We start from the raw sequence: 27,171 nt of genomic DNA on the forward strand, positions 1-27,171 counted from the left end.
TTATTATTTTTTTTCAAAAAAGATCAAATTAAATATATATTTTTTATTTTTTATATTATACTAAAAATTAATTTTACATTTAAAATCACATCAACACCTATTTATATCACATCGTACAACTATTCAAATTTAAAAAATTTACTATTTAAATTCCAATTCAAAATCAAAACCCCTCAAACAAACACACCCTTGGTTCATACCTCAAGAAGTGTCCTTAGCCCGGATTGAAAAAGTAAATTTTTTAATAGTGAGATATATTCTTCCTCAGTCTTAATCCATATTATAATGTATGCACGTCTCATATCATTTTTTTTTAAAAAAAATTATATACATTTTAAATTTATTTTAAATTTTAATTAGACTAATGATTATTTCACTTTAATTTATAATTATTTTTATTATATATAATTACTTACAATAATATATTATTCCTGTATTAATTATTTACTAATTGTATCTTCTTAAATTTTTATATTTACAATATCTTGTAGGATAGAATGGATATAATAGAAAATAATATAGTCCCTTCATTTTGATATAATAGTTAGATATATTTTTTGTATTTGAATATGAGAAAGAGATAAATATTTTTATTAATATTTTATAATTATATTTGTATAAAAATATATAAATATAAGAATATTTATTATATTAAATACAATTATACAAAGGTAACTACAAGTGCTATGATTGAATGGATGAAATACGTATATATTTGTTAGTATTTTAAATATCAAATTAAATATATGTATTTTATAAAATATTACATTAAATGTTAACATATAGGGTTTGTTTGTTTAATAAATGTGTGTTATATTTAAAAAAAAAAAAAAAGAAGTAATTTTCACTTAAAGAAAAAAAAAAAGGAAAAAAAGAAAGAAGAAAGAAGAGATAGAGAAGGCCGTTATTGTCAGTTGGTCGTAGTTCAGAGAGTTGAACAGATTTCAATCCATGAATATCGGAACCCTAATTCACCACTCTCACCTTCCCTGCTTTCGCTACCGAACCAGTGCCCCAAACTTCAAAATTCAAAAAACTTTACACCAAACTAGTGTGCGAATCCTGAAATGCAGAAGCAAGCTACGGATTGGTGCAAACTCTAATTACCAGAACAGTGGTAGCGATGTCGGTACTCAAATTCTGCAAGTTGGAGAAGGAACGGAAGAGGAAATTGCAGCGGTGGAGGAATCGCAACTATCTGGGGAGGAATTGCTGAAGGATAGTAGTTTATGGAATCAAATTACGGAAATCATAAAATTTTCCGGTCCTGCGGTCGGTCTTTGGATCTGTGGTCCGTTGATGGGATTGATTGATACAGCAGTTGTTGGTCAGGGCAGCTCAGTCGAGCTTGCAGCTTTAGGTATGTCAACTAACTCCAGACTTAATCTGTATAGTTTTCAATTAATTGAAAGTGCACATTGGGATTTATTTATTTATTTATATTTGCCAGGGCCAGGGACAGTTTTGTGTGATTATGCAAGCTATTTGTTCATGTTCCTTTCCATTGCCACTTCAAATTTGGTGGCTACATCCCTTGTTAAGCAGGTTAACAGATCAAATTATATGCTCTCTAAAGTTATTAAATTTGTCATGTGGGAATATATGATATAATTGGATACTTGGTCAGATCGCAATCACGATTGGATGGGGATTGTATGATTGAAGCTGTAAATTTATGTAGTCTCTTGTGCAACTGAATGGGACAGGACAAAACTGAGGTGCAACATCAGATATCTATACTGCTGTTCATAGGATTGGCTTGTGGTGTCCTAATGCTTTTCTTTACAAAGTTTTGTGGTCGTTGGGCCTTGACGGGTAGAGAAGGATTAACTTCAGTTTTATTCATATGCTGCCTAATCAGTATAAGCTTCTTTCTCTTCTCATTTAATCTCTGCATTGATCCCAGCTTTTTCCGGGGCGAAGAACACAGATATAATAAATGCAGCAAATACATATGTGCAGGTATGCACGAAAATTTGGCACAAATTATCGTCATTTCTCATTTCTTCTTGGGTTCCCATTACATTGGACTTGGTTGATCTTTCATAGTTGGTCTCATTTTGTTAATGACATCTTGAAATGCATTCTGATTCATCGCTTGATTCAATTTTGCCCTGGGTTACATGTGCTGTTCTTCTTCAGATTCGAGGTTTGGTATGGCCGGCATGGCTTATGGGATGGGTTGCTCAAAGTGCAAGGTTTGGTACTAACAGTTCATTGGTCAGAATCCTTGAAAGCTTTCAGGGGTTTATGTTAAATTTAAATTGTGAGTTGATCTTCAAAAATTTGTTTCTTGAATGGCTCACAGCTTAGGAATGAAAGATTCATTGGGACCTGTCAAGGCTTTGGCTGTTGCAAGTGCTATTAATGGTGTTGGTGATGTAGTATTATGCAGATTTCTAGGGTTTGGGATAGCTGGAGCTGCATGGGCAACAATGGTGTCACAGGTACGGCATTCAGATACGACCCTTACCCCATCTTACTATGAAATGCCGCCATTTTATTCTAAATAACGAGCATTTAATCCCTTAGCGAATATGATATATTCATAAAAAAATTTAACACGACGATGGTTGCCAAAGGTTGTTGCAGCTTACATGATGATTGAGGCATTGAACAAAAAAGGCTACAATGCTTTCTCCATTTCTATTCCATCACTCGATGAGTTTCTTCAGATATTCACTCTCGCAGCTCCGGCATTTGTGGCAATCTTATCAAAGGTTCATGGTGCCATTCAAGATTCTTGATTTTGGTTACTTTCATTCATTCATGGCAATCGGCAATTCAACTGTCTGACATATACTTCGACACAGGTCACATTCTATGCCATGCTTGTCTACTTCGCTACATCAATGGGTACCAAAACTGTTGCTGCTCATCAGGTTTGAATACTCTTCTTTTCTATAAGTAACTTCCACATGAAAGGCAGTGCTCGCTAAATCCATTCATTAGGTGATGATACAATTGTACTGTATATGCGCCGTCTGGGGAGAGCCTCTTTCCCAAACAGCCCAGTCATTCATGCCTGAGCTGATGTATGGGACCAACCGTAGTTCGAAAAAGGTAACTCATGCTTATAGCATCCTAAATGTTGATAAAAGAAACACTATTGCTTGTATTACATTTGCCTTTCATCTTCTCTACTTCCATTTTTTTTTTCCCCTGAACTTCACATTATACGGAAGGTCCGAGAGTTATTGAAGTTACTGATCATCATCGGTGCATTAAGTGGACTTATATTGGGATCTATCGGGACATCACTTCCCTGGCTCTTCCCCAAACTATTCTCCTCTGATCCTGAAGTCATGCAAGAGGTCATTTTCCTTACCTTCACATAGTTAGTTTACATCAGCCAGAACGGATAAAATGCGTTGTGAGACTAATTAAATTCGATATGCTATAACCATTTATTTTCATCTAATGCACAACAGATGAGGAAGGTGCTATTGCCTTTCTTTGTTGCACTATTTGCTGCACCACCTATAAATTGTCTGGAAGGCACATTAATGGTATGTTAGCGTATTTAAGCTTCGATCAAATAGGCAGTGAAAGCAGTGATCTCCATGATTTGATTATAAGTTGGCTGTCAATTATGCAGGCTGGAAGAGACTTGACGTTTCTGGGTGTAACAATGACTGGGATCGCCTGTTTAAATACACTTCTTTTGCAGGTATTCTATACTAATGACAAAAGTAATACCGTAAAAGTGACTTGTTTCGAATGTCTGATCTTACTTCCTAGCTGTGAGTTCCTACATTAATTGAACACTGTCATCTTTAATAACAGGTATTGAGCAGGACGGGATATGGCTTAATTGGAATATGGTTCGCGCTGATGTCGTTTCAATTGGTAAGTCTGTAGGTTGAAAGCCCTGTGGCCAACATACATTTAGGTAAAATTGACTGTCATTATTAACATTTCTGTGCAGGCTCTGTTTACTGTTTTGCTTCGAAGGCTAACCTTACGAGATGGATTGCTGTACTATAGTCATCAACTTGGGAGTAGCTAAATTCGGAGGGAGGTCGACATTATGGAGGATATACCTTGACCACATAATTGTGTATCTGCACATGTTATCCATCTTTTTTGGCTAATTGTTGTATCTAGATGGATATTCATATGCTCAAGTTTTTCGTTCACGAGAAAAGCCATGACAAAGTCAAATTGTTAACTAAAATTCTCAATACAATGTATTCTAGCTCAAACACAGAGGTATTGCATGAATTCATTTAGCGATTTCCTTATCCAGGCTGCACATATGATGCAATTTACAAATGTGGTAAGATTTGAAGTCATTATTCAGCACTGCTAAACTAAATCTTAGCCATTGATAAGTTAAATTAATTAAATTATTGTTTTTAATTAAAATAAATGAATGGTTAAGATTAATTCAGCATAAGCTGAATTAATTTAATAGGATCCGAACTCCTTCTTTTTAAGTCAATTATCCATTTTGGTATCTAACATTCACCAAAATAGAAATCATTAAACCATGCAACCTCCCCTATATATACTTCTATTGAATAAAAACATAAAAGCTATATAAGATCATTTACCGTCTGCATGCTTGAGAGGGACACAGGTATGGCATATAAGTTGGTAGGCTGAATGGAACTTGTAAGAGATGATCGATTATAATTTATATGACATATTCCAAACGTTCTGGTTATTGCAGCTTTCACATTTGATCTCATGTCGCAAACACTAGTTGAATACATGCTATGCAGGACTAAAAACAAGTAGTGATAATTGCGCCATATGAAATGAGTAGAGTAATGTGAGTTACTGTGAAGCACCCTTTAAGGCTAACAATGCAGCTCCATAAGCAGCCTCAGTCTGCAGCGCCTTGCGGACAGGCAACCCCATGACACGCTCGCGTATCTTGATCCATTTATCGTTTTTGGACCCTCCCCCAGCAGTGAAAACCTCTTCCACAGGTGTTGCCCCCAATTCCGTCAACAACTTGTACCCTTGCGCCTGTGCTATGCATAAGTTAATACAGTAACAATCACAAATGAGAAGCAGAAGATGAATTTATGTACCTCGATGCGAGCAATGGACTCTAGAATGCCATGCAAGTAGTCCACATCACTTTCAGGGCGAGGGTGCAATCTGCAATGGTAGCTCAACAATGGCAATGCCTTTAGTGTTTACTATTGCTGATGTAATGAAAAAGGTGAATGGTTTACCTGGGTTCCATTTTTGGGTCGGCTACAGGAAATCGTTCTCCAATGTCTTGCAAAGGATAATAATCAAGAGGAGAGGCCTCTGCAGGATTTATTTGCTGGCTCAGCTTCTCCAGCTGATCATCGGTAAAGATTTGTCTAAGGACGGCTCCACCTGTGTTTGAAGCTCCACCAACAAGCCATTTATCATCAAGCCGATGGCTATACACCCCGAAACGTGCATCATCTACTCTCGTGGTGCTTAGAAGTTTGATAGCAAGTGTTGAACCCAATGATGTGACCTGAATGTATATATGCCAGGCAAAAAAGTTGTCTGAATAATCAGGTGCACAAACAATATCACTGGTAAAAAATTATTCCCAAGTATTGAGGTTGTCTACTGATAATCAGCAAATTTTATGCAGTATGACTGATTAATGAGAAGTAAAGGTGTCACAAGTTGTTACAGCTTTTCCGGGTTCAGTTGCACGTGCTGCAAGGAATGCGGCTATACTATCAGTGGTTCCCGTGCAGATGATACAATCCTTTGCGAAGCCTATCAAGAAAGAATATTGTGACCATCAAAAAATTTAATCATAAGATGACTAAATCATTCAGCACCTGGATTTTAAACATTCAAATTACCAGCTTTGATTAATCCTAGGCCATTAAACAACTTCCCAAAAAAAAAGACCAAGGTGATATATGGCATTAAGAGAAGGTATGAAACTAAATAATTATGCCTTCCACAATTCTGTATCACTTAAAAATAAAAATAGAACAGAGAACCTGTCTGTTTAAGAATGTATCACAATAAATATTAGTTGCTGTGGAAGCAAAAAACTTCATTAGATTAACTCAGTGAGATTCGTTATTGCTTATAAAAAATAGTATTTAGTAACTTAACATACCAAAACGTGTTTGGATGCTTTCTATCATGGTGCCAATTTTGGTTCCTGGAACTTGCACAAGGGGTAAAACACTAGAATAAGGCTGAGAAAGTAGCCATTGAGGGTATGACTCCAATTGAGGATCATAACCAACCTGTCAAAAGGAACAGTTATATCAAATCAAACAGACACATGCTCAGATTTAAAACAGATTGGCATGGTAACTGAAACAGAGAATACTTTCAATGCATTGTTGTAATCAGTCACTCCGAGCTTTCCATGAAGAAGTAACAACAACCAGTCTGCTTGATGCAGTAACGCTGCTGAAGTTTTAGGGGTACCAGAATTCCACCAGGAGACCAATTTGCACAATGTGGAGGATCCAGAGCAAACTGTGTGATTAGCTGGAGCAATTGCTTTTACTATTGGTAGAGCTTCAGAACAACTCTGATTGTATAGGAAAGGCTTACACAATGGTTCACCTGTTTTGCTGCATCAATAAACAAAGCAACATGTTATGCAAAAACAGTATATTCAGGCAGCAGAGTTCCTAATAAGAAGTTTTGAACCTGTCAATTATGATTGTTGTCGCAGAAGTGCCATCGATCGAAATGGATGCAACAGCTGGACGGAGACTGACAGGAATATCTTCCAAGAGGCTGAAAAGTGTTGTTCTCCAGGATTTTACCCAATCTACTGTTTCCTCACTCTTTCTAGAAAACCACAAACAAGCTTGTAAATTAACTGCACGAGATTTGTAAACAAATATGCAATAAAGGCTGCCTCTACAAATGTAGAACACTTCGATTAAATCTGAATAAATCTAACTAAGACAACTAAACAAAATTTTAAATGAAAGATATTATACCATCAACAAAGGGTACTCTCTCTTTCCCTCAGCACATATGCTGCCTTCCTGGTCAATTACAGCATATCGCGCACCAGATGTGCCAAAATCCATGCCAAGATATAGTCGTTCCTCAGATTCGAGACCAAGCTCCATGTTAACGTTACCAGCGCTTAAACTAGTGATTCTAGATTCTGGTTTATCTAAGTCACTATAATTTTTTGTTATTAATTTTCTGGCCTTGTGATGAGTTCCTGTATCACGATAATAAATCTGAAAATCATCAACGGTTTTCAGTGACTCAAAAAATCAAGGCATCGAGAATGTAAGGTTACAAACACCAACGGCAGGACATTCCATGAAACCTTCAACATCAATAGATATACTAGTAAATATATACAGATGCTGGTAATGAAGCCTGACTTAAAACCATATAATGAAGCTAACTACATAATTGTACTGCATCATAAATCTGCTCAAACGTGTGGTTTACAGATCGTTTGAGGTGCCGTGCAATACTGCCGGCATACTTACATTTCTTTCCTTTGAAAACATCAAACAATTGCATTTCGAGCCACAGAGAATTCGAATTCAGAGTAAGAGGTTTTACCATGTTCCCGAGGAAAAGGCAGACGAAGAAGCGGCGAGCATGCTAGATTGCAAAGCGAGGCCGCCATATTTTTGCTGGGAAGCTACCGCAGTGGATAACGAGAGAATGCCTGCGCCATTTATACTATCCTTTTTATGAGTCATATTTGATGCTTCAATTTGCAATAGAAGTAGTCGCTAGTCTTGTCTCAGCGCTTCACCGACAAATACATTCGATGGCTTCTTATAGTAGATATTCATTTTATTTTAAATTTAAATGATTTTTAATCTAGAATAATGGTAGATTAATGAATTGAATAATAAACTAATAAATTTGAAAATATGAGTAAATAAAAATTAGTATTATACAGTTAAATATCTCTTTTTCGTGTTCTTTTAAACTTAATAATAATGATGTTTAAATTTTTGTTTACAAAGTTTTAAATGAATACATGGGTTTTTTATTTTTTCTTTTTTTATTTCAAATAAAAAAAAATTACTGTTCAACATTGATTTTTAATAAATATATATTATAAAATATCATATTAAAATATTTTTAAATAATAATTTAAATTTAACATTTTATTTTAAATTAATTTCGAATTATACAACCACATAGATAAACCATATATGGAAAAGGAATTAGTCTAAGGAATATTAATTTGAAAGCTACATTGGAGTGTTGAATAACTATTCTGTTTATTTTGATTTTTTAAAATTTATTTTATCATGTCATATTATAAATTTCTATACTTCTTGTGTCCATCAATTTTATATCTTTTTTCTTTTTGCAATTTACAAAGAAAATTGATATAAAATTAGTGGACGAATGAAATAGTATAAAATATTGTAGTCAATAATTATGAGTCCATTTAAATATTTTGAAATTTTGGAGTTTTGATTTTTTGTAATATATATATATATAAATTAATAATTAATAACAAAAATTTAAAAAATATCTACATAAACAAAACACATATACATTCTAAAAATAAAAAATGCAGTGTAAACAAACACGTAGGGTGTGTTCGTTTGAAAATATTTGACAAAATCCTACTATTCATCCAAAAATTTTTTCCAAAAAACATCAAATCAAACGCCTATTTTTCATTTTGTATATTATACTAAAAATTAATTTTACATTCAAAATATTACATCAATACCTATTTATTTCAAATCATAAAAACAATTACAATTCAAAATTTTTACTATTCAAATTCCAACTCAAAATCCAAACCCTCAAACAAAAGTGATAGAATTTTGAACGTGTTTTGTGTTATATTTTTATTGTTTTCAATATAAAAATTATTTTTAAAAAAAACATGATAATGAATAATAATATATATATATATATATTACAAAAAGAAGATCCTTCTACATTGAGAGCATATGAATGGTGTGGCAGTAGTAACCAAATATACAAGCTCTGTTTACAGAGATTTTTCGAGAATTTTGGTGTTTTGGAGATTTGGAAATAATAAAGTAAAATAAAATAAAAAATAAATATTTGATTTAATATTTTGAGAAAAATTTTTTTGATGTAATATTTTAAAAAAAATAAATAGTACTTTCTCCCTCATCTATGATGATCTTTTTTTTTTTGCATTGTCATAAAAAAATTATTCTCATTTTTTTTAAAAAATTATTTATTTTTACTATAAAAAAATAATTATTATTATTCATTTTTATTAAAATTCATTTGGATGATGGTGAAAGTGCCAAATAAGGAAAAATTGATTGCGTGAACAAAGTCATAGTCCCCACAAAATTAAATAAGATTCGGTACTTAAGCTTAATACAAGTCCAGAAAAGTGGTACAAGGGACATTGACACGAAGAAAAAATAATAATAATAATAAATAAATAAATAAAATGCATGCAATGGTCCCTGCAAATTGCAATGCACAGCACAAACATTTGCTTTCGTACCAGTTACGATTACATTTTGCTTTTTGCTGGTTCTGTTTATTTAATTTGTAATAAACTTTCTTCCAATTATTTGACTTTGTCCTTGTTCCTTTTATTAGAACCACTTTTAATTTATATTGGATTGTTACTACAAATTTGATTTAATACCAAAGACAAATTCAAACTCGCAATATCTTTATATATAATATATATATTATACTCCTTTCGTCCCAGAACTATATTATTAATTGGGTTAGACACAAGATTTAAAGAATATTAATATTATATTGGTAATTGGTAAAAAATATGGATAAAAGAATTTTTTGCATTAGTGTAAAAAAATAATGACAATTGTGTAATAAAAATAAAAAAGTAGAAGTTATTTTATGGTGATATGGTTATTTATGAAAATAAGACTATTGTTTTGAGACCAAAAAAATGATAAACAAAAATATTGTATTGAAACGGAGGGAGTACTATATTCAAATATTACACTAAGGGGTGTTTGGTACATAAAAATGAAAATAAAAAAATAAAAATACCCTCGTTTCTTTTGTTTGGTGGAGACAAATAATTGAGAGTTGAAAAATAAATTATTTCTTATTTTTTAATTTTATTTTTCTCTTATACAGATAAATAGAGAGGAATTAAATAGAGAGAGTCAGTGTAAGTGTGTGTTTACTTATATTATTTTTTTATATTTAATTTTTATGACTTATTTGTGTTTATTTATTATTTTCTTATTACTATTATTTATTATTTTATAAATTTTATATTATACAGATCTCATATAAAATATCATATTTAAATTATTATTATTAAAATAACTTATCAAACTAAAAAATATACAATATATATTTTTATCTAATTTATTAATTTTAGTTATCGATTTATTCTTTAAATTAATAATATAGTGTATTATTCTATACCTTAGCATTTTTTTATATTTCTAATTCTCCGTTTTACTATTTTTTACTACAATTACATTTAATGCTATCATTTGTCAGCGTTTCTATTTTCTATACTAAAAACACCTTAAATTTATAGTATAATATGTCATTATAGTAACAAATACTATTTAAAAGATGTATTTTATTATCTAAAATATTTTATACTTGTTTTATACAACTTTCATGTAATAAACAAAGTTTTATACTCATATATACATTGTCATTAGCATAATTGAATTTATATGAAGTCAAGAGACTGTGTTTGTTTGGGGATTTGAATTTTGAGTTAGGATTTGAATAGTAAAAATTTTGAAGTTAAATAGTTGTATGATGTGATATAAATAGGTATTTGATGTGATGTTTTGAATGTAAAATTGTTTTTTAGTATAATATAAAAAGTAAAAAAATAGGTGTTTGATTTGATGTTTTAGGAAAAAGAAAAAGAAGAGATGAATAGTATAAATTCAATCCAATCCCCCAACAAACACATCCTTAGATTAGTAGAATGTACCGTGACTTGTCCGAGGAATATTTTTGTTCTAAAAATTGAGCATAACCACTCCTACATGCTCTGGAATTTTGGATTATATAGGGTGGGGTGTCTTTATCAAATAATTGTGTATTTTGATCATTGAATAGAAATAGAAAAAGAAAAATGCATTTTTCGTTCAAAATGATGTTTGAATTTGATATTCAAATTCAAATCTAAAATTTGAATCCAACCCAAAGAGATTTTTTAATGACAATACGAGTAACTTAATGTGACTTGCCTTGTGGACCTAGTTATATAAACTTAATTTATAGTGAACAGAATGAGCAGCTGCTCAGTCTTTAATTAATAGAAAGTCATTATTTAAAATGTTATTTATTATTATTATTATTAAAATTTAAAATTATATTGTAACTTCAGTTTATATATATATTTTTTACATAATTATTTAATTTAATTTTAAAATTAAATTTTAAATTTTAATCATATTTTTTTTTCTTTTTTTATAATTATGTCTCATCTTATGTTTTCAAATTTAATCGTGGTCATCAACTCTTCTTTACCTCACTTAATCGACTATTATGTTCAACTTTTTGTTCAATCGACGTCAATCAGTGACATTATTTTGAAAATACATTGTGATAATAAGGTCTATAATTTGTTTTGGTTCATGGCCTCAAAAAAGTCCGAGACCCCGTATAATATAAAAAAAAATTGTTCAATTTGATATATATATATATTTTAAAAAAAAGTGAATAACAAAAATATGTGTCAAAATTTGAATACACAATATTTTTACGTCAGACTACAACCAACAAAACGTAAAATAAATTTAAACCGGTGGTTTCGCGGCTATAAACTCACCCACCAGTTGCCACCCGGGGTTTTTTTTTCTTTTTGTTTTTTACTCTAAAGTCCAAAACAAACTTATGAGACAAAGAAAAGAATCGTGGCGTGGGCAAATTGGTAATTTAGACATCCAATTAAGACGATAACCCTAATTATGGAGAGCAATAAAGAGAGTGGGGTAAGTGGAGTTAAGAAATGGGGCCCACGCGGCCGGAAGGTGGGACCTACACAAACCAAAAACCAGCTGTGTGATTCTATCGGCCTCTCCCCTCCCTCGCATCGGTATCTCTACTAACTCTACTCCACCTCTTTGAACTTTGTTGCTTCATTTATTGCCAAGATCTGGTTTCTCGCAACAGTTCACGCTGCCATAAGTGTGGAGATTGGTACCGTTTGTTGTTTCTCGCTGCAGTTTTAAATCTACATTTGCTGGTGAAGTGTCTAATTTTGCTTGTTTCAGGCTTCCGGTTGGGTTTTCCGGCGAAGGGAATGGAATAATTGTGTGAGATCTGATACATTGCAATGAAGGTGAGTTTCTTGGTGATTTGGATGTTAGTTTTGCTAGATTTTAACAACACTGAGTGGTTTATCTTTAAACTTGTAGTGATCATAGGAGTTTAAAAATACGAGGTGGTTTTTCTTGAAACTCGTCTTGATTTTTCGTTGGGAATTGGACGTTTTGGATTGATTCGTTGGTGAATCACGTTTATGGAAATTCAGATGAAAATTGAAGTAACGGTCAATGCTCCTGAAATTCCTATCTCGATGAGGCGAATAAGAAACCGAGAGTGTTTATATTTCCTTGCTTGAAAATGATAAATTATCCTTTTAGTGTTCTGATCTATTTGTTAATTCGCCTGTGAATAATTCAAGTAGTACATTCGGATTAATTATTGCCTATTTGTATTTTTCTCACTTGGATTCCAGATGAGGACAAATTGAGCAATGATTTAGAAGAGATGGAGAGAAAAGGGAGTTGGTTTTCTTCAGTAAAGAAGGCTCTCAGCCCAGATTCTAAGGGAAAGAAAGACAAGGTATGCGAACATATCAATAATACCATTGCAGATTTGTTGGAATTTTAAACGATGTTAGGATTGATAATTTATCAGCTACGCCATCGTTTTTGGTCTTGGTGTCATTCTGCAGAAAGCAAGTAAATCCAAGAAATGGTTTGGGAAAGAAAAGCCATCAGTTTCGGATTCTCCAATTCCAAATTATGTTGAAGAATCTCAACCTCAACCTCATGCTCAATCTCTTCCACCGTTGAATGAGATAAAATTGATCGAGGATGAGAATGAGCAAGCAAAACACACATTCTCTGTTGCTGTAGCTACCACTGCAGAAATTGAAGTGGCTGCAGATGCACAGGCAGCAGCAGAGGTGGTATGGCATACTAAGGGAAAACAATTTGCAGGGAAATCCAAGGAGGAAGTGGCAGCAATCAAAATCCAGACTGCATTCCGTGGTTACCTGGTGGGGGCATCTCACAGCTTTACCTTTAATTTCTGTCTTCTGGAATGCTTGTCTTAAATTGATCTTACCATCTGTGATCTTCAAGTTCCATGTCATTATCACTGCATTCTATCATAGGATGAAAGTTCAATATATAGGTAGAAGGGAGTTATATAATTGCTGGGGCTTTTAGATCGTTTCTACTCTCCATAGTTTCATAGAAGAAGTTGATATTTAGATATTCTGTCACTGTTGATTGCTTGACAAGTGGCTCCTGTTTTCTTTTTAGTGAGATTAAAGACTACAAAACAGTATAACCTGTCAAGTAACGCCCTGATAGTCTGATACTGGTGCAATTTTCTGAATTCTAAAACTCTACATGTTAGGGTTCATTCGGATATTACAATATTTCTGCATGTTCTCTCATTGATCCGGTACTTCAAATTTTATTTGATTTTATTGGGGGCCTTCAATCCTTTATTGAACCACTACTATGATCTTGATCTTGTCACAGGCTAGGAGGGCACTGCGAGCTCTAAGAGGGCTGGTCAGACTGAAATCACTTGTTGATGGTCCAACTGCCTACTGCCAAACTGCGAATGCTCTGAAATGCATGCAGACATTATCTCGTGTGCAATCTCAAGTTCAGTCAAGAAGGCTGAGGATGTTAGAGGAGAATCGAGCACTCCAGAGACAGATCCTGCAGAAACATGCCAAGGAACTGGAGTCTTTGAGAGTTAGTCTGTTGCCAAAGCTGCTATTCTTGATCCGTAACTGCTAACCTTTAAGAATTATGATGTTCCCACAAATATGGCTTAATATACACGCACATATATATATATATATATATTCTGGAACCAATTCCTTTGTTACTTGGTTAAATTTGCTATTTGACAAGTAAAGAGTAGCCATTTACTGTGCTATACGTGATCTTGCAGATGGGAGACGAATGGGATGATAGTCTACAATCCAAGGAGCAAGTTGACGCCAACTTGCTGCACAAGTATGAAGCTGCAATGAGGCGTGAAAGGGCATTAGCTTATTCTTACACCCATCAGGTAAATAAATTGATCTGAATTTTCCAACTTGGTACACATTTCTTCCCTTAGCTGACTGATGGTAATTGAGTCGCGGAAGCTTGGTTGTTGGTTTCAGGCTGTTCCTTTTATTCAGTGTAGTAGGTTTGTTCTAATTTGATTGGTAGCATGGTTTTCAAGTCATTGAAATAATTTTTCCACTGATTTAATTTTGTCCTCAAAGCAGCAAACATGGAAGAAATCATCAAAAACTACCAACTTACTGTTCATGGACCCAACTAATCCTCACTGGGGTTGGAGCTGGTTAGAACGATGGATGGCAGCGCAGCCTTTGAACTCTCAAAGCACATCAAACAAAGATCCTAATAACGATCGTCCATCCATCATGGGAACTCCTAGAGGAGAAATTACAAAGTCCTTTGCTCATCATCAACTAAACTCCGAGATCCAATCCTCACCGGCTACCCCAAAGCCTTCCGGGAACAAGTACACTTCCACTCGTTCACCCGGTGCCAAGAAATTAAAGCCACCGAGTCCAAGAGCGAGTGCAATAAGCCAAGATGATGACTCAAGGAGCATGGTCAGTGTACTGTCGGAGCGTAACAGAAGGCACACCATTGCTGGCACATCAGTTAGGGATGACGAGAGCTTCACGAGTTCTGCATCCGTGCCGAGTTACATGGTGCCCACTCAGTCAACCAAAGCCAAGTTGAGGTCGCCGAGTCTTCCAGGACTAGGAGTAGAGAATGGAAATACACCAGAGAAGATCCCTGCTGGGGCTGCCAAGAAACGGCTGTCTTTTCCTCCTTCTCCTGCTAGAGCCGGGAGACGTTCTGGACCACCGAAGGTTGTGACAGCTCCTTTGCCGACAACATTGTGAATTTGAAGGGTGAGTTCACTTCCTCCTGCATAGTACAAAGATGTCACGATTTGGTAAAGTTATTATACCCATTACATTGGTATAATTTATTCATTGCTTTGGTGTCATTGAGTTGAGGTCGATTGGTTCAATCTTGGGTGAATACTAAGTATAGATAACTGTTTTCCTTCTCTTACCATTGTTGTTGTGGTTTGCTATATCATACAATTGGACCATATACTGTTTGTTTGAATGTAAACTTTTCATTTATTTAGTTTTGTGTTATCAATCTTTCCACTTGTCTTTCTGCTGGTTTCTTAGTATTATGGTTCAACATAACAAATCATCAAAAGCACATAGCAACCATACATAAACGATATAAAAATTGCAAATTTATTTAAGCTGGTATACATATATATATATATATATATATATATAAGGAATTCAAAGAGTCCCCATATTCTTCTTCCTCCATGAAAACTGGCATCTGCTTCTCAATCTGCAAAACCGGATCTTTTCTTCATGTTCAAAATTATTGCAAGTTTTATGGTTAATTTACTCAGATAAAAAATATATATACTGCAAACCTTACAGAAACCATAATCATGATCAGAAGGATCCAAGAAGTCTTCGAAATGCCAGCCAGGCAATTTTTCATCCATAAAATATTCTGATATTGTGCTGGTTGAATGATCTAAACCAGATTGAGTGTTGTTGTCATCTCTCCAAGTATTACTATAACAATTTGCCGTGGGAGGATCAGGAGCAACGTCCATGGAGGCTGAGGTTGGGGTCTCTGTTTCAGAGTGTGACATTATTATTCGTGATCTGCTGCTTGAACAGGAGGCTGAAGCTGAAGCTGAAGCAACTTGGCACGACGACGGCGGCGCCTCCGTGGAAAGCTTGATTCCGGTGAGGAGGAACCTGTTGTGCTTTCTTGTAAGTTCATTCACTCTATGGATTGGAACATCACATTCTCTGCAAAACATCGCCCTGTCTTCTTGACAAAACATTAATGCTCGTCTTTCCTGCGACATCACATGATCATTCAAAAAGATTAATTATTATATGTATATGTATAATGTATGTATGTAGGGCCGTCTCGTCCCTATGAATTTTTTTTCAAAATGGTATAAATGACAAATATAAGAGTAATAAACTATACAAAACTAAACGTTTGTATTTAATTAAATCATTTCCAACTCATTAACTCCATTTATTCTGTTTGTTTGTATTTAATTAAGTCATTTCCAACTCATCAACTCCATTTATTCTGTTTTAATTCACAGTAATTTTATTTCAATCATAACTCTATTTTTCATTACTATTATTCAAATATTAATTTTTTGCTATTATTTTAAACAATTTTTTATTTTTATAATTTTAAATATTTTTAAAAAAAATTTAGAAAAATAAAAAATAAAAGCAACACCAAATCCACAACTCAGCGCCATTACCTAATAATATATCCAATAACTCAATACTAATAACACCACCCCCACAACGAATAATAACTATGAATTCCAAAGACCGAAGAAAATTATATTAATTCTAGAAAAAATATTATGAATTTAATTTTAGAATTATAATTGGATTTGGTAATTATATACAAAAGTATGAAATATATTTTAAATTTTATCCAATAATAATATGATAAAATTTAAAAGTATAGATCCTCTTGAACTAGAGGCTTAGAACAATCGCTCATGCTTCTGCTGTTAGCCGTCTTTGTATATATATGTATATAAGGTGTTACCTGGCAAATGTCACAAAGTTGTGAGTCGTCTTTAATTTGGGGATTAAGAAGGGAGAAGCGTGGGTGCTTTCCGGCGAGCTTGTTGGCGCCGTGGACCCGATCGTCGCAGCTCCGGCAAAGGGCGGCCTCGTCCGCGGTGCAAAAAACCGACGCTTCTTCACTGCCACAGACATCACATTGAATCTTCATTACAATGCTGTTCTTGTGGACTCATGCATGAATGAACATGAACCTACGTGTTTTCGAAAACCTTCAATTTTAAGGATAATAAATTCTATCCATCTATCTGCAAGATCATATTCATAGCAGATTGTATGAATGAGTGAGTGGGTGAAATTAGAAGGAACATTTTATAGTAGTACATAGGAAGATTGATTGTAGTAAGAAGTAAAAGGAAAAGGACAAACTTTTTATGGGCAGATGAATCTTAATCTGTAAGAAGTAAGGCACAGCTAAGATTTGAGCAAATCTTTTTCTTTCATCGTAATCGAAACCTCTCGAACACAATATATATATATTTGTATACATCTCCACTCTCTCTAGTCTCTCTCTCTATATATATATATATATGTATCTATCTATCTATGTGTATCTGTATCTCCCAAGTCTGAAACTGTAAATGGGAGGCATGGGTGGCTCTATCAATTCATTAAATGATAGTACAATATTGCAGCATGTATGTACGTATGTATGTGTGAAAGTAGTAGGGCAATAGGGTAGGGTGGGGTGGGGTGGGGGGGTGGAGAAATTAGGGTTTCATCGATCATGTCTACCTTCACTGTATCACTTATTCCTTAATTTTGGTGCAGTGCAGACATGGGCAACCAGCACCTGTTGCTGTCACCATTTATGTTCCAATTCTCTCAATCTCTCTCCACATCAAAATCAATTGCATATTTCATATTACATATTACAAGACCTTGTATTGGGCTTCAGATCTCCCCATAAATGGGCCTATATTCGGCCCATTTATTTCTTCTCCGACCAGAATTCAATCTTTTTTATGGTGGTTAGGACTTAGGAGTAGTTAACTATAGTGTTGTTATTATCCAGCTAAGAAATTGTTACTTAGAAAGAAAGATTATATATATGATTTAGAAATAGAGATGGATTATGGTGCACGCTACCTTGGCCACGCAATTGCGACCAATAGAATTGCAGAGTGCGTGGTCCGACGGAGCCTCAGACGTACGCCACGTGTCCACAGCCCTCCGTTCTTTTTAGCCCTCTCGTTTTGCGGCAGGATTCCTTCTCACATGCTATTTGGAAAAAAAATCTGCAGGTGCTTCTTCGATCTTGAAGCAAACGGAGAAAAATACAGCAGGTAATCGTGTTTTGCAAGCGAAAATGTTGAGAATCTTGAGGAAAACCGCTGCGTCAATGGCGAAAACCGGCGGATCTGGCCCTGCTGCTTACCGGTGCGACATCTCCGATGACGATCTATCGGTGTGGGAGTTCGTCAACTCGTCGATGTCCGACGACGAAGACGTCTTCTCCTTCGACGGGGATGATGTCATCAGCAACGGAGACGGCGCGACCGACGACGAGTCGGACCCGGAGCAGGAGCAGGAGCCGCAGCTGATGGCAGAAGAGGGGGCTGACGAAGAAGAAGAAGAAGGAAAAGCACGCACATCGCGTGATTGCGTGAAGCCAAAAGTCATCTACTCGATTACGTGTCTATCAGTCTCGCCTCGGACGGTTTTTCCTGTTGAGATGATGCCTGGTCGTGTTGGGGATGAGCGCGATGATGACGACGACGATGACGATGAGCATGGTTTAGATGACTATGATATTGATGACGAGCTGGTTCCATGGAAGCTGAAGAACATGCTTGGAAAGCAGAGGATAAGGAAGATGGGAAAGAAGGGCGGGCCAAAACACAGCAAATCAAAGAAGCTTCCGTATAACCACAACAGGCCTGGGTGCTTGTACGGGAAGCACGGATTTGGTGTTCAACACTCGTTTATTTGATGGAGGTAAAATGGTCGAATTGGGTGCTCTGGCTGAAGGTGGGAGGTGGAGTATGGGGATCTGTGTACCCTAAGATTGGGATTGGGATTGGGATTGGGATTGGGATTAGGATTAGGATTAGGATTGATGAAATAATATTAGGGCATCCGTCGATTGTGTTGTGTTAACTGTTTGGGTGTAAATTTGACTGGTCTAGGTCTATGTTGATGTGGTTCCTAGAACATGGATCATAGCTTGCTGATTGGTTATCGTGACATTAGGTGCTGATTTTCAGTTATGTGAAATTGCTTATATGTGAATATTTGATCCACTGGAATGCATTTTGAAGTTGAAAGATCTGAATATCTGGAATATTTGTTGTTGATGTATGCATCTAGCTGTTCACCATTCTTCCATGAATGTATAACTTACTTTGCTGATGTTGCCACTAGAATTTAGTGTTATGCTTATCTGTTGTATTGATTTTGTGCTTGTTTTTATCATTGTAGACTATTTAGAGATGCATGCTGCTGCTTAACCAGAAGGGTTTAATTTATATATTGTTTTAGTTGTTAATTTTAGCCTTGGATTTTCTTTGTTGCAACAATGTTGTTGTTGGTCTAATCAAGAAGCTCCTTAGAAGCTTCAACTTATGTCTATTATATACTTCACTATAGCAATCGAAGTTGGTCTTATGTCGATTCTAGAAGCCTTTTATAAGTTTTCATATCTGTTTAGTTTAGTGACTTCAGTTTGAAACTAGTTCAAGTCTAATATTAAGGGAAAGCCATGCTTAGTTAAGAAACTCTACTCAGCTTTGTCCTCCTAAAGAATTATGACTATGGTGTTTGATATTTGCTTTTTTTTTTTCCCATATGGGTTTGATGCTACATTCGATCAAGAAACTAGATAAAGAACATCAATGGCTTCCCATAATGTTGTTTATTCTCACTGAATTTCCATATTTCCTTCCATGGAATATGTTTCTTGATCAGCGGTCTGTCTATGAATTTGCCTCTCTATATATTATTATACGATTCTTTTCAAATTAGTAATGTCCTGCTCCTGTCTTGCTCTTGCATATACTTGACTCCATTGTTGGCTCTACGAGGTAAGAGCATATATATATAGTAGCCAGAGAGGTGAAACTGAAAGCCAGCCGTCGGGAAATATTTCTAAAGCCAAATCAAAATTTCTGCCAAGATTAATATCGCACTGTTTGTTTGTTTCAATTTACTTTGCTTCTCTCTTCCGGTGAGGTGTTATTGATTATTTCTTTTTTAATATTGTCCCTTCGCTATCTTCCAAAGAATAGAAAGAAATTTGGCTGTGTTCTTTTGTAAGTTTTAATGTTTTTATACTAAATTTTGCTACAGTTCATTAAAATTTCACTAGGAATGTAGCTTGTTATTACTTTTTTTAGTTATTTGCAATTTATTTATAAAAAATAATTTTATTTATTTATAATTTTTAATATTTTTTTACAAATGATAGTTAATTTATCATTCTATTTATATACTCCCTGCGTCCTAAGTTATTACCGTAGACACCAGAATTTTTAGATAAAATATAATTAGTAAGTAATTACGAATTATATGAGTAAAAATAATTATAAATTAAGATTAAGATAAGTAAATAGTTTAATTAAAATTAAAAAAATTATAAAATTTAAAATGCGATTAAAGTGCATAATTATATTTAAAAAAATAGAAAGACAAGACGGAAGAAAAAAAGAATAGGGACAAATTATGCGAAGAAGTAATTTTTATCAATTATTTAATAATTTATTATTATTATTTATCTATTCTTCTTTCTCCAACCAAACAAGTAAAGTATTATTTTAACTATATCAATTTATTTATTTTTTATTTTATTATTGATGGGCTATTTTCTCATGCGTGGTGGCCCATTAATTGTTGGATTCACACTGTTCTATTTCTTTATCTGAAGGGCTGTTTTATTTTAATACGTGAGAATTGGCCTCCTATTATTTTATTTATTTTTTATTTTTTCACTCTCATATCTATTGCTTTTCGTCCCAAAAATTTAGTTTATTTGGATTCGGCACATGAATTAAAGAAAAATGAATATTTTATCAAAAAATAGAAAAAGTAAAAAAATAGTTTAGAATATTTTTGAAGATGTAATTAAAAATTAAAAAGAAGAGAGATAATGTAATAAAATGAGTAATATTTATTTACAATAAAGTAAATAAATATTAAATAATAATTAAATATTGACTTCAAATATAGTAATGAAATAAATTTAACTAACACAAACGTAAAAAAAAAAAAAATAAATAAATAAATAAATTTGGCGGAATATATGGAATTTTACTATTATTCTTGTCCCTCCTAAACTAAGGGTGTGCTCTTTTGGAAAAAATTTTAAAATTTTTATTATTCATCATAAAGAAATTTACAAAAAATATCAAATCAAATACTTAATTTTTATTTTTTAATTTTTATATTATATTCAAAATTAATTTTATATTCGTCAATACCTATTTATATTACATTATATCACTGTTTCAATTTTAAAAAAATTAATATTCAAATTTCAATTCAAAATCCAAACCTCCCAACAAATACTCTCTAACTATTTCATTGCCACTACATAGTGAATATGTCTTAACATTATTATAACACTATCCTATTTTTTTCGTTACTATTAATCAGAGGTAAAAATAACATTCCATCATTAGATTATGCTCAAAACCAATAAAACAAAAGGTGTATTCACATCAAACAATTATTTTAATTTAAAATTTTATTATTCAAATTCAAATCTAAAATCAAAATCCAAAACTACACAAATAAACAGTCTTAGGGTTTGTTCACCAACATTTTTTTATTGGCATATATAGTTCCAAATGAATATTAATAAAAATATTATAAAAGAATACAATATATATACTAATACTAACACTAACATGTACACTTTACTTGTTATATGTAACATCAAAAATAAATTCATCCAAAAAATTAACTGAACAAACCCAATATATATACTCCATTTTCTCAAAAGAAAAAAACCAATCATTTCAATATTAAATATTATCCATACAATTTCATATAAATAATATAAAAAAGATACTTCAAACTTGAACACCAATCAACAAACCCTAATATTTCTTAAATCTGGTAATAAAGATGGATAGTAGTAATACTTATAATATGTGGGTTATTTGTCTGTTTTAGTAAAAAAAAAGTATACCAAAAAGATAAAAAAGTATATATAATTTCTTATTAAATTGATAATAAAAAATACTTTTTAATGATAAAAAATGGGCATAGATTTAATTTAATTTTAATTATATAAATATATATATATATATATATACTAGTCCATTTTCTCAATTCCTATACAGTTTTAGAATTACACCAAATCTATCAATGTTCCATCTATATATATATATATATATATATATTGTACAAATAATTAGATCACTGTGGGTACTTACCTATTATACAGTGTTTATAATTAAGGCATTCACAAGCTATAATAGTAAAGATTTTTTAGGGTATAGTATAATGATAGATGTACATAAAATTGACACACAGTAGCCATGGCTATAATCCAAATAACAAATTCTAAATAATTCATTGCATTCCAACATATAATTAATTAAACACCTTCACTTTAATCCATCTTACTTAGAATTATTTTACAGAAAATCAAATGCATTTTTCCAGTTTATATATACAAATTATTATATTGTCCACTTTTATATATATACTTACATTCATAAAGCCCCAGAATCATTGCTTTAGGTAAAGCCCTCTAATTCCTGGTCCCTAATTTCAGATTAATATAAATATATACCCTTATGTATATATACTACTCTCTTCGTCCCATAAATATAGTTTTAATTGAGTAGAACACAAGATTTAAGAAATATTATTATTATATTAGTAATAGGTAAAAAATATTGATAAAAGACTTTGTATTAGTGTAAAAAGCAGTAATAATTATGTAATAAAAATGAAAAAGTAGTAGTAATTTTATAGTAATATGATTATTTATGTAAATAAAACTATTGTTTTGGAACATGCAAAATTGGTAAACAAAACTATTTGTATTGGGACGGAGGGAGTTTTTTTTTTTTTTTTTTTTTTTTGAGTCTTGATCATGTCTGTCACACACACATATATCTTTCCCCTTTTCATTCATTGAATTTAAGTAAATCCCATTACCCTTTCATAAAGAATAAAAAAAAAATAAGATAGTTAAAATTGACAAAAACTAATACTCCCTCCGTCCATTTACAAAGATTACATTTACTCTTTGGCGCAGTGTTCAAGAAATAATAGTATTTAATTATAATGAGTAGCTAAAAGTAGTGTAATGACATTTTTGCCCTTACTTTTTTGTGTAAAAGTAATGATGTGATGTAAAATAAGGGTATTTGTGAAAAAAAAAAGTAGGATATTTAATGAAATATAAACTTTATAATTGGACGTCGCAAAATAGAAACATGTAAACTTTGTAAGCGGACGGAGGGAGAATGTATTAGTTAGAACACATTAATGCACCCAAGAATTAGGGTTTCTTTTTTTAAAAAATAAAATAAATCTGATTTGAAAATTTAGCTAGTAAATACAAGAACATATTCTGAATGGGTTATATGGGAGGCAGAAGAATGATTCTATTCCTTTGGTTAGTGTGAATGTGTCTTTAATTATTAATAATTACTTAACTAAAACTGTGGCTTACCATTTAATTTGCTTAATGTCACTTTCACCATAAAATCAAAGATGCCATGCCAAGCCACCAAATTAATCAAATATATATACATTCACTTTTAAGACACCTATAAAATGTTCCAGACACAACCTAATTAAAATATAGCCAAATATTCATGCATCATGACCTAATAATAATAATAATAATTTCATTATAGTATATCATTACTTGTACCTCTCATAACTATATATTTTATTTTATTTTATTATATATAAATCACAATCATATCTTCTTACAACACATTTATTATTATTATTATTATTATTATTATTATTATTATTATTTTAGGGCAATCCCTGCTAGTATATTAATTTATATGTGCAGTGTCTGAAACTTAAGAGAAAATTCCATTTTCTAATAATAAAAGTGTATGTGCTATTCTAATAATCACCAAATAATGCCATTACAGAAATTCACACCAAAATTAAATGCACAAAACCATAGAGACACTACAAAAAAAACTACTTTTATTTGATTAAATTATAGTCTCAGAAAGACATTAAAAACAAAAATTATTCTTGGAAATAGAATGGAATGGAATGGAAGAATCTGCAGAAAATTAAAAGAAAACATCTTTGTTAGGCAGCTCCCCATATTTTTTATTCCCCTTTTTTCAAAAAATAAATAAATAAATTCTTCATATATCAATCTTAAATTCAATCACTGTCTTCATCTAAAGCCATGATCATCTTCATGACAACATAACCATTTTTATTCTTCATCATGTACAGTCTTCCAGCTTAAGTTTCAAGATATATATATATATATATATATTATAAATAAATATATGCACGAATTATATTATCTATTATTATTATTATTATTATTATTATAGGCTCAGAGTTAATAATAGCAAAAACCAAATTAAAATTTCAGGATTTAGGGTATTGAAACCACTGTGAGGCATTGGCATTAGAAGTACCAGAAAAAGCACAAAGGGGACCAACAAGATAAGGAAATGGAGTTGTACCAGGCGCAGTAGAGGCAGTACCCATGGCAAAATTAGGGTTCTGAAACAATTCGATCCCTGCAGCAGCAACAGCAACAGCAGAAGCAGATGACTCCTTGGCCACATAATGCCCTCCTGATCCCTCCGATTCAGGGCCCTGATCGTATAAAATACCTGTGAAAAATCTCCCCCCAATCCTCACCGACGTCTGGTACGCATACTGGTTCACCATTTCGTCCATGGAGCTCACCCGAACGCACCGGAACACCGCCGGAACACTCACTTCCCCCGGAAAAACCCCGCCGGTACTCTCTAACCCTAATTTTTCAAAAGGGGGGAAATGGGGAATGGGAAATGGGAAATTCAATGATGTTAGATTTGAGCTTTAAATTAAATAATACTACTACTGTATTGTAATAGAATTAATTATATTCCTCATTTAACGCCCTAATCGTAAACTAGGTAGCTTCTAGAATTCAAATGGTGGATATTCATTTGTTTTATTACTTACTCGACAATGACACCACACAACTCAAATGACTCTCTCTAGTTTTACAGCACACTGTCCAATTAGCTATGGCTACCTAGGGTTTCTGCTTTAGCTTCTTCTTCTTCTTCTTTCAATTTCTTTTTTTTTTTTTTTAGAAAAGAAAGATGAGGAGGGTGAGTTTAGGGTTAGCCATGGGCTACATTTTTTAAGAAATCAAAGATTGGAGGTGGATAATCAATGGTGTATGATTATTACAACAGTGGATCTGCTGAATCTAAACGAGTAATATATACGTACCTAATGGGGGTGGGATTTCTCTGCATCTTTTAGGGTTTGGGCCGTGGATCTCGACGGCGGCGGCGGCGGCGTGCATGATGGATCGGCGTCTGGCGGAGACGGGGACCCAGGTGCTTTTGACGTGGGTTTGGCACTGAAAGCCTCGGCTTTTACAGCAGGTCCTGCACCTCAAATGGTCGCAGTCCCTCTTGGCTTGATTCCCGCAGTCTTTGCATCTGCTGCTGCTGCGTCGACTGCTCGATGATGACGTCGTCGTCGTTGCCGTTGCCGTACTGCTGTTGTTGTTTATTTCCCTAATCTCTAATTCCCTTCTCATCATCATCCTCAACCTCAACTCACCTTAATTAATTTCCATCATCACTCCATCCATTGTATATATATATGTATGAAAACTTATAAGTGGATGAACTGTATATATATATATATATATGTTAATATGTGTAAGCAGATTCAGTTGAAAAGGAATCAGTTAACTTGGTCAAAAATATACAGTTTATTGTATAATTTCACTTTTTTATTTGATTAATTGAGAAATGGGGTTTTGAGGAATTTGCCCCTTTACCTTTTTGCCCTTTCTTCTTCTTCGTCTTCTTCTTTCTTCTTCCTTCTGAAACGTTGAGGGAGTTCATATATAATGAGGCAGTGCAGCAAGTGAACCATTATATTTATTCATTTATTTCTCTATCTACCTGGAATGTTGTACAGAGGTTTTTATTTTTTATTTTTTATTTTTTATTTTTATCCTGCTGCTTCTATCTATCCGGTGTCTTTGTTATCAAATTATTATTATTAGTCACTTTTTAATTATTTAATTGATTAATGATGAAAGGGTTAGTACTGTGTATTGCTGCTGCTGCTACAGTGCCACTGATCAGTCTCTGTATGAATATATATATATACATATATATGTATGCATGTATGGATATGGTGAAACAACACATCAAATCTAAAAGCAAATTTAGAAATCTATGATGAGAGACATATCATATATATGTAGATATATATATATATATATATATATGAAATTGGATCTGAGAAGGGTTGGAATCACAGAGACATATTGGACTATTGAATATTATACTACTAATTAACTAATGAATGAATATCAATATGACTATATATATATATATATATATCTATATATCTTCTAAGTAGTGGTGCTGTTGGCTTTCAAATCACAAACTTTTGAAACAGTTAAAATCAATAATTCTTTCATATATGTAGAAAAGAATGAATGATGAGTGCGTAGATGCATATCCAACCAAATTGTATCAATTAAATTAAATTAATTTTTATTATTATTATTATTTTTTTTTTTTCGTGTAAATAAGTTACAGTAAATTGCCCTTCCTAATCCTATCATCAATCCATCCATCCATCCATCAAAACCCTAAATATCACTTTTTTGTCCTCACACACTGACAGATTTCAGTATCCCTATTACATACATACATACATATATATTCTCAGTACGACGTCGTTCCCCTCCCAAAAACTCGCTTCGTTATCTTTTCCAATATACCACGCCACTGCTGCTTCTTAATTATACTACTAGGGTTCATGTCATATTTCAATTTTTTTATTATTTTTATTATTATTATAATCTTTTTGTTCTAAAATTTTAGTCTCGGTTTTATTTGACACGATATTTAAAGAATATTGATATTATATTGATAGTGGGTAAAAAGTACGAGTAAAATATTTTTTTGTCCTTGTCAGTATATTATTGTAAAAAGTAGTGACAATTGTGTAATAATAATGAAAAAATAAGGATAGTTTTATAGTGATACGATTATTTATGGAAATGAAACTATTGTTTTGAAAGAGATAAAAAGGTAAACCGGACTATTGTATTGGGACGGATGGAGTATATTTTTTTTATAAAAAGTTAAATTGCATAAAATTCACCCGTAATTTCACAAATTTACGCAAAATCCTCCATAGTTTCA

At 32.8% G+C, this 27,171-nt stretch overlaps 6 protein-coding genes across 10 annotated transcripts; 3 read left to right on the plus strand and 3 right to left on the minus strand.

Annotated features, from left to right (window-relative positions):
* The first annotated feature begins 891 nt into the window (after positions 1 to 891).
* On the plus strand, positions 892 to 4,238 carry LOC127261978 (protein DETOXIFICATION 46, chloroplastic-like). 2 transcript variants are annotated; one of them, XM_051290427.1, is made up of 14 exons: positions 892 to 1,360; positions 1,451 to 1,545; positions 1,707 to 1,815; positions 1,907 to 1,962; positions 2,143 to 2,198; positions 2,309 to 2,447; positions 2,583 to 2,720; positions 2,814 to 2,882; positions 2,953 to 3,063; positions 3,186 to 3,314; positions 3,432 to 3,509; positions 3,599 to 3,670; positions 3,787 to 3,849; positions 3,929 to 4,238. In XM_051290427.1, exons 1-14 carry the CDS (start codon positions 952 to 954, stop codon positions 4,007 to 4,009), a joined length of 1,605 nt encoding a protein of 534 aa, XP_051146384.1. In that variant the 5' UTR covers positions 892 to 951; the 3' UTR covers positions 4,010 to 4,238. The 2 variants fall into 2 exon arrangements, with proteins under 2 accessions (XP_051146384.1, XP_051146385.1); XM_051290428.1 differs by having other exon boundaries at positions 1,308 to 1,360; positions 1,628 to 1,815.
* Positions 4,239 to 4,611: 373 nt separating this feature from the next.
* On the minus strand, positions 4,612 to 7,664 carry LOC127262023 (D-ribulose kinase). The gene is made up of 9 exons (XM_051290494.1): positions 7,513 to 7,664; positions 6,924 to 7,156; positions 6,625 to 6,764; positions 6,296 to 6,545; positions 6,077 to 6,209; positions 5,633 to 5,721; positions 5,190 to 5,467; positions 5,043 to 5,112; positions 4,612 to 4,977 (listed from the first exon to the last, which is right to left on the minus strand). The coding sequence occupies exons 1-9, from the start codon at positions 7,577 to 7,579 to the stop codon at positions 4,783 to 4,785; spliced, it is 1,455 nt and encodes a 484-aa protein (XP_051146451.1). The 5' UTR covers positions 7,580 to 7,664; the 3' UTR covers positions 4,612 to 4,782.
* Positions 7,665 to 11,923: 4,259 nt separating this feature from the next.
* LOC127262405 (protein IQ-DOMAIN 2-like) lies at positions 11,924 to 15,308 on the plus strand. 2 transcript variants are annotated; one of them, XM_051291066.1, is made up of 7 exons: positions 11,924 to 12,072; positions 12,147 to 12,214; positions 12,614 to 12,720; positions 12,833 to 13,159; positions 13,653 to 13,874; positions 14,077 to 14,196; positions 14,399 to 15,308. In XM_051291066.1, exons 3-7 carry the CDS (start codon positions 12,646 to 12,648, stop codon positions 15,053 to 15,055), a joined length of 1,401 nt encoding a protein of 466 aa, XP_051147023.1. In that variant the 5' UTR covers positions 11,924 to 12,072; positions 12,147 to 12,214; positions 12,614 to 12,645; the 3' UTR covers positions 15,056 to 15,308. The 2 variants fall into 2 exon arrangements, with proteins under 2 accessions (XP_051147023.1, XP_051147024.1); XM_051291067.1 differs by having other exon boundaries at positions 14,402 to 15,308.
* Positions 15,309 to 15,347: 39 nt separating this feature from the next.
* On the minus strand, positions 15,348 to 18,026 carry LOC127262407 (B-box zinc finger protein 20-like). 3 transcript variants are annotated; one of them, XM_051291069.1, is made up of 4 exons: positions 17,918 to 18,026; positions 16,791 to 17,022; positions 15,622 to 16,062; positions 15,348 to 15,533 (listed from the first exon to the last, which is right to left on the minus strand). In XM_051291069.1, exons 2-4 carry the CDS (start codon positions 16,977 to 16,979, stop codon positions 15,432 to 15,434), a joined length of 732 nt encoding a protein of 243 aa, XP_051147026.1. In that variant the 5' UTR covers positions 16,980 to 17,022; positions 17,918 to 18,026; the 3' UTR covers positions 15,348 to 15,431. The 3 variants fall into 3 exon arrangements, with proteins under 3 accessions (XP_051147026.1, XP_051147025.1, XP_051147027.1); XM_051291068.1 differs by lacking the exon at positions 17,918 to 18,026 and having other exon boundaries at positions 16,791 to 17,128; XM_051291070.1 differs by lacking the exon at positions 17,918 to 18,026 and having other exon boundaries at positions 15,476 to 15,533; positions 15,627 to 16,062; positions 16,791 to 17,128.
* On the plus strand, positions 17,954 to 19,105 carry LOC127262408 (uncharacterized). Its single transcript, XM_051291071.1, has one exon. The coding sequence runs from the start codon at positions 18,138 to 18,140 to the stop codon at positions 18,759 to 18,761; it is 624 nt and encodes a 207-aa protein (XP_051147028.1). The 5' UTR covers positions 17,954 to 18,137; the 3' UTR covers positions 18,762 to 19,105.
* Positions 19,106 to 24,358: 5,253 nt separating this feature from the next.
* On the minus strand, positions 24,359 to 25,898 carry LOC127262348 (protein SHI RELATED SEQUENCE 1-like). The gene is made up of 3 exons (XM_051290997.1): positions 25,785 to 25,898; positions 25,223 to 25,561; positions 24,359 to 24,753 (listed from the first exon to the last, which is right to left on the minus strand). The coding sequence occupies exons 1-3, from the start codon at positions 25,849 to 25,851 to the stop codon at positions 24,359 to 24,361; spliced, it is 801 nt and encodes a 266-aa protein (XP_051146954.1). The 5' UTR covers positions 25,852 to 25,898.
* Between the last annotated feature and the right edge of the window lie 1,273 nt (positions 25,899 to 27,171).

Source organism: Andrographis paniculata, unplaced genomic scaffold, assembly GCF_009805555.1.
Source record: "Andrographis paniculata isolate CXL003 unplaced genomic scaffold, ASM980555v1 Contig65END, whole genome shotgun sequence".
Lineage (NCBI taxonomy): Eukaryota > Viridiplantae > Streptophyta > Magnoliopsida > Lamiales > Acanthaceae > Andrographis > Andrographis paniculata.

What these genes read in the sequence shown, in the direction of transcription:
- LOC127261978 (XM_051290427.1), top strand. Translation starts at nt 952, where the DNA reads ATGAATATCGGAACCCTAATTCACCACTCTCACCTTCCCTGCTTTCGC. An exon ending in CAGCAAATACATATGTGCAG is followed by an intron (nt 1,963 to 2,142) that starts GTATGCACGAAA and finishes GTTCTTCTTCAG; the next exon opens with ATTCGAGGTTTGGTATGGCC. An exon ending in TTGTGGCAATCTTATCAAAG is followed by an intron (nt 2,721 to 2,813) that starts GTTCATGGTGCC and finishes ACTTCGACACAG; the next exon opens with GTCACATTCTATGCCATGCT.
- LOC127262023 (XM_051290494.1), bottom strand. Translation starts at nt 7,579, where the DNA reads ATGGCGGCCTCGCTTTGCAATCTAGCATGCTCGCCGCTTCTTCGTCTG. An exon ending in GCCTTTTCCTCGGGAACATG is followed by an intron (nt 7,157 to 7,512) that starts GTAAAACCTCTT and finishes ATCGTGATACAG; the next exon opens with GAACTCATCACAAGGCCAGA. An exon ending in ATTACAACAATGCATTGAAA is followed by an intron (nt 6,210 to 6,295) that starts GTATTCTCTGTT and finishes TCCTTTTGACAG; the next exon opens with GTTGGTTATGATCCTCAATT.
- LOC127262405 (XM_051291066.1), top strand. Translation starts at nt 12,646, where the DNA reads ATGGAGAGAAAAGGGAGTTGGTTTTCTTCAGTAAAGAAGGCTCTCAGC. An exon ending in CTGCATTCCGTGGTTACCTG is followed by an intron (nt 13,160 to 13,652) that starts GTGGGGGCATCT and finishes ATCTTGTCACAG; the next exon opens with GCTAGGAGGGCACTGCGAGC. An exon ending in CTTATTCTTACACCCATCAG is followed by an intron (nt 14,197 to 14,398) that starts GTAAATAAATTG and finishes TTGTCCTCAAAG; the next exon opens with CAGCAAACATGGAAGAAATC.
- LOC127262407 (XM_051291069.1), bottom strand. Translation starts at nt 16,979, where the DNA reads ATGAAGATTCAATGTGATGTCTGTGGCAGTGAAGAAGCGTCGGTTTTT. An exon ending in AACTTTGTGACATTTGCCAG is followed by an intron (nt 16,063 to 16,790) that starts GTAACACCTTAT and finishes GTGATGTCGCAG; the next exon opens with GAAAGACGAGCATTAATGTT. An exon ending in ATGATTATGGTTTCTGTAAG is followed by an intron (nt 15,534 to 15,621) that starts GTTTGCAGTATA and finishes CCGGTTTTGCAG; the next exon opens with ATTGAGAAGCAGATGCCAGT.
- LOC127262408 (XM_051291071.1), top strand. Translation starts at nt 18,138, where the DNA reads ATGTTGAGAATCTTGAGGAAAACCGCTGCGTCAATGGCGAAAACCGGC.
- LOC127262348 (XM_051290997.1), bottom strand. Translation starts at nt 25,851, where the DNA reads ATGAACTCCCTCAACGTTTCAGAAGGAAGAAGAAAGAAGAAGACGAAG. An exon ending in GAAGAAGAAAGGGCAAAAAG is followed by an intron (nt 25,562 to 25,784) that starts GTAAAGGGGCAA and finishes AAATTAATTAAG; the next exon opens with GTGAGTTGAGGTTGAGGATG. An exon ending in AGAAATCCCACCCCCATTAG is followed by an intron (nt 24,754 to 25,222) that starts GTACGTATATAT and finishes TTGAAAAATTAG; the next exon opens with GGTTAGAGAGTACCGGCGGG.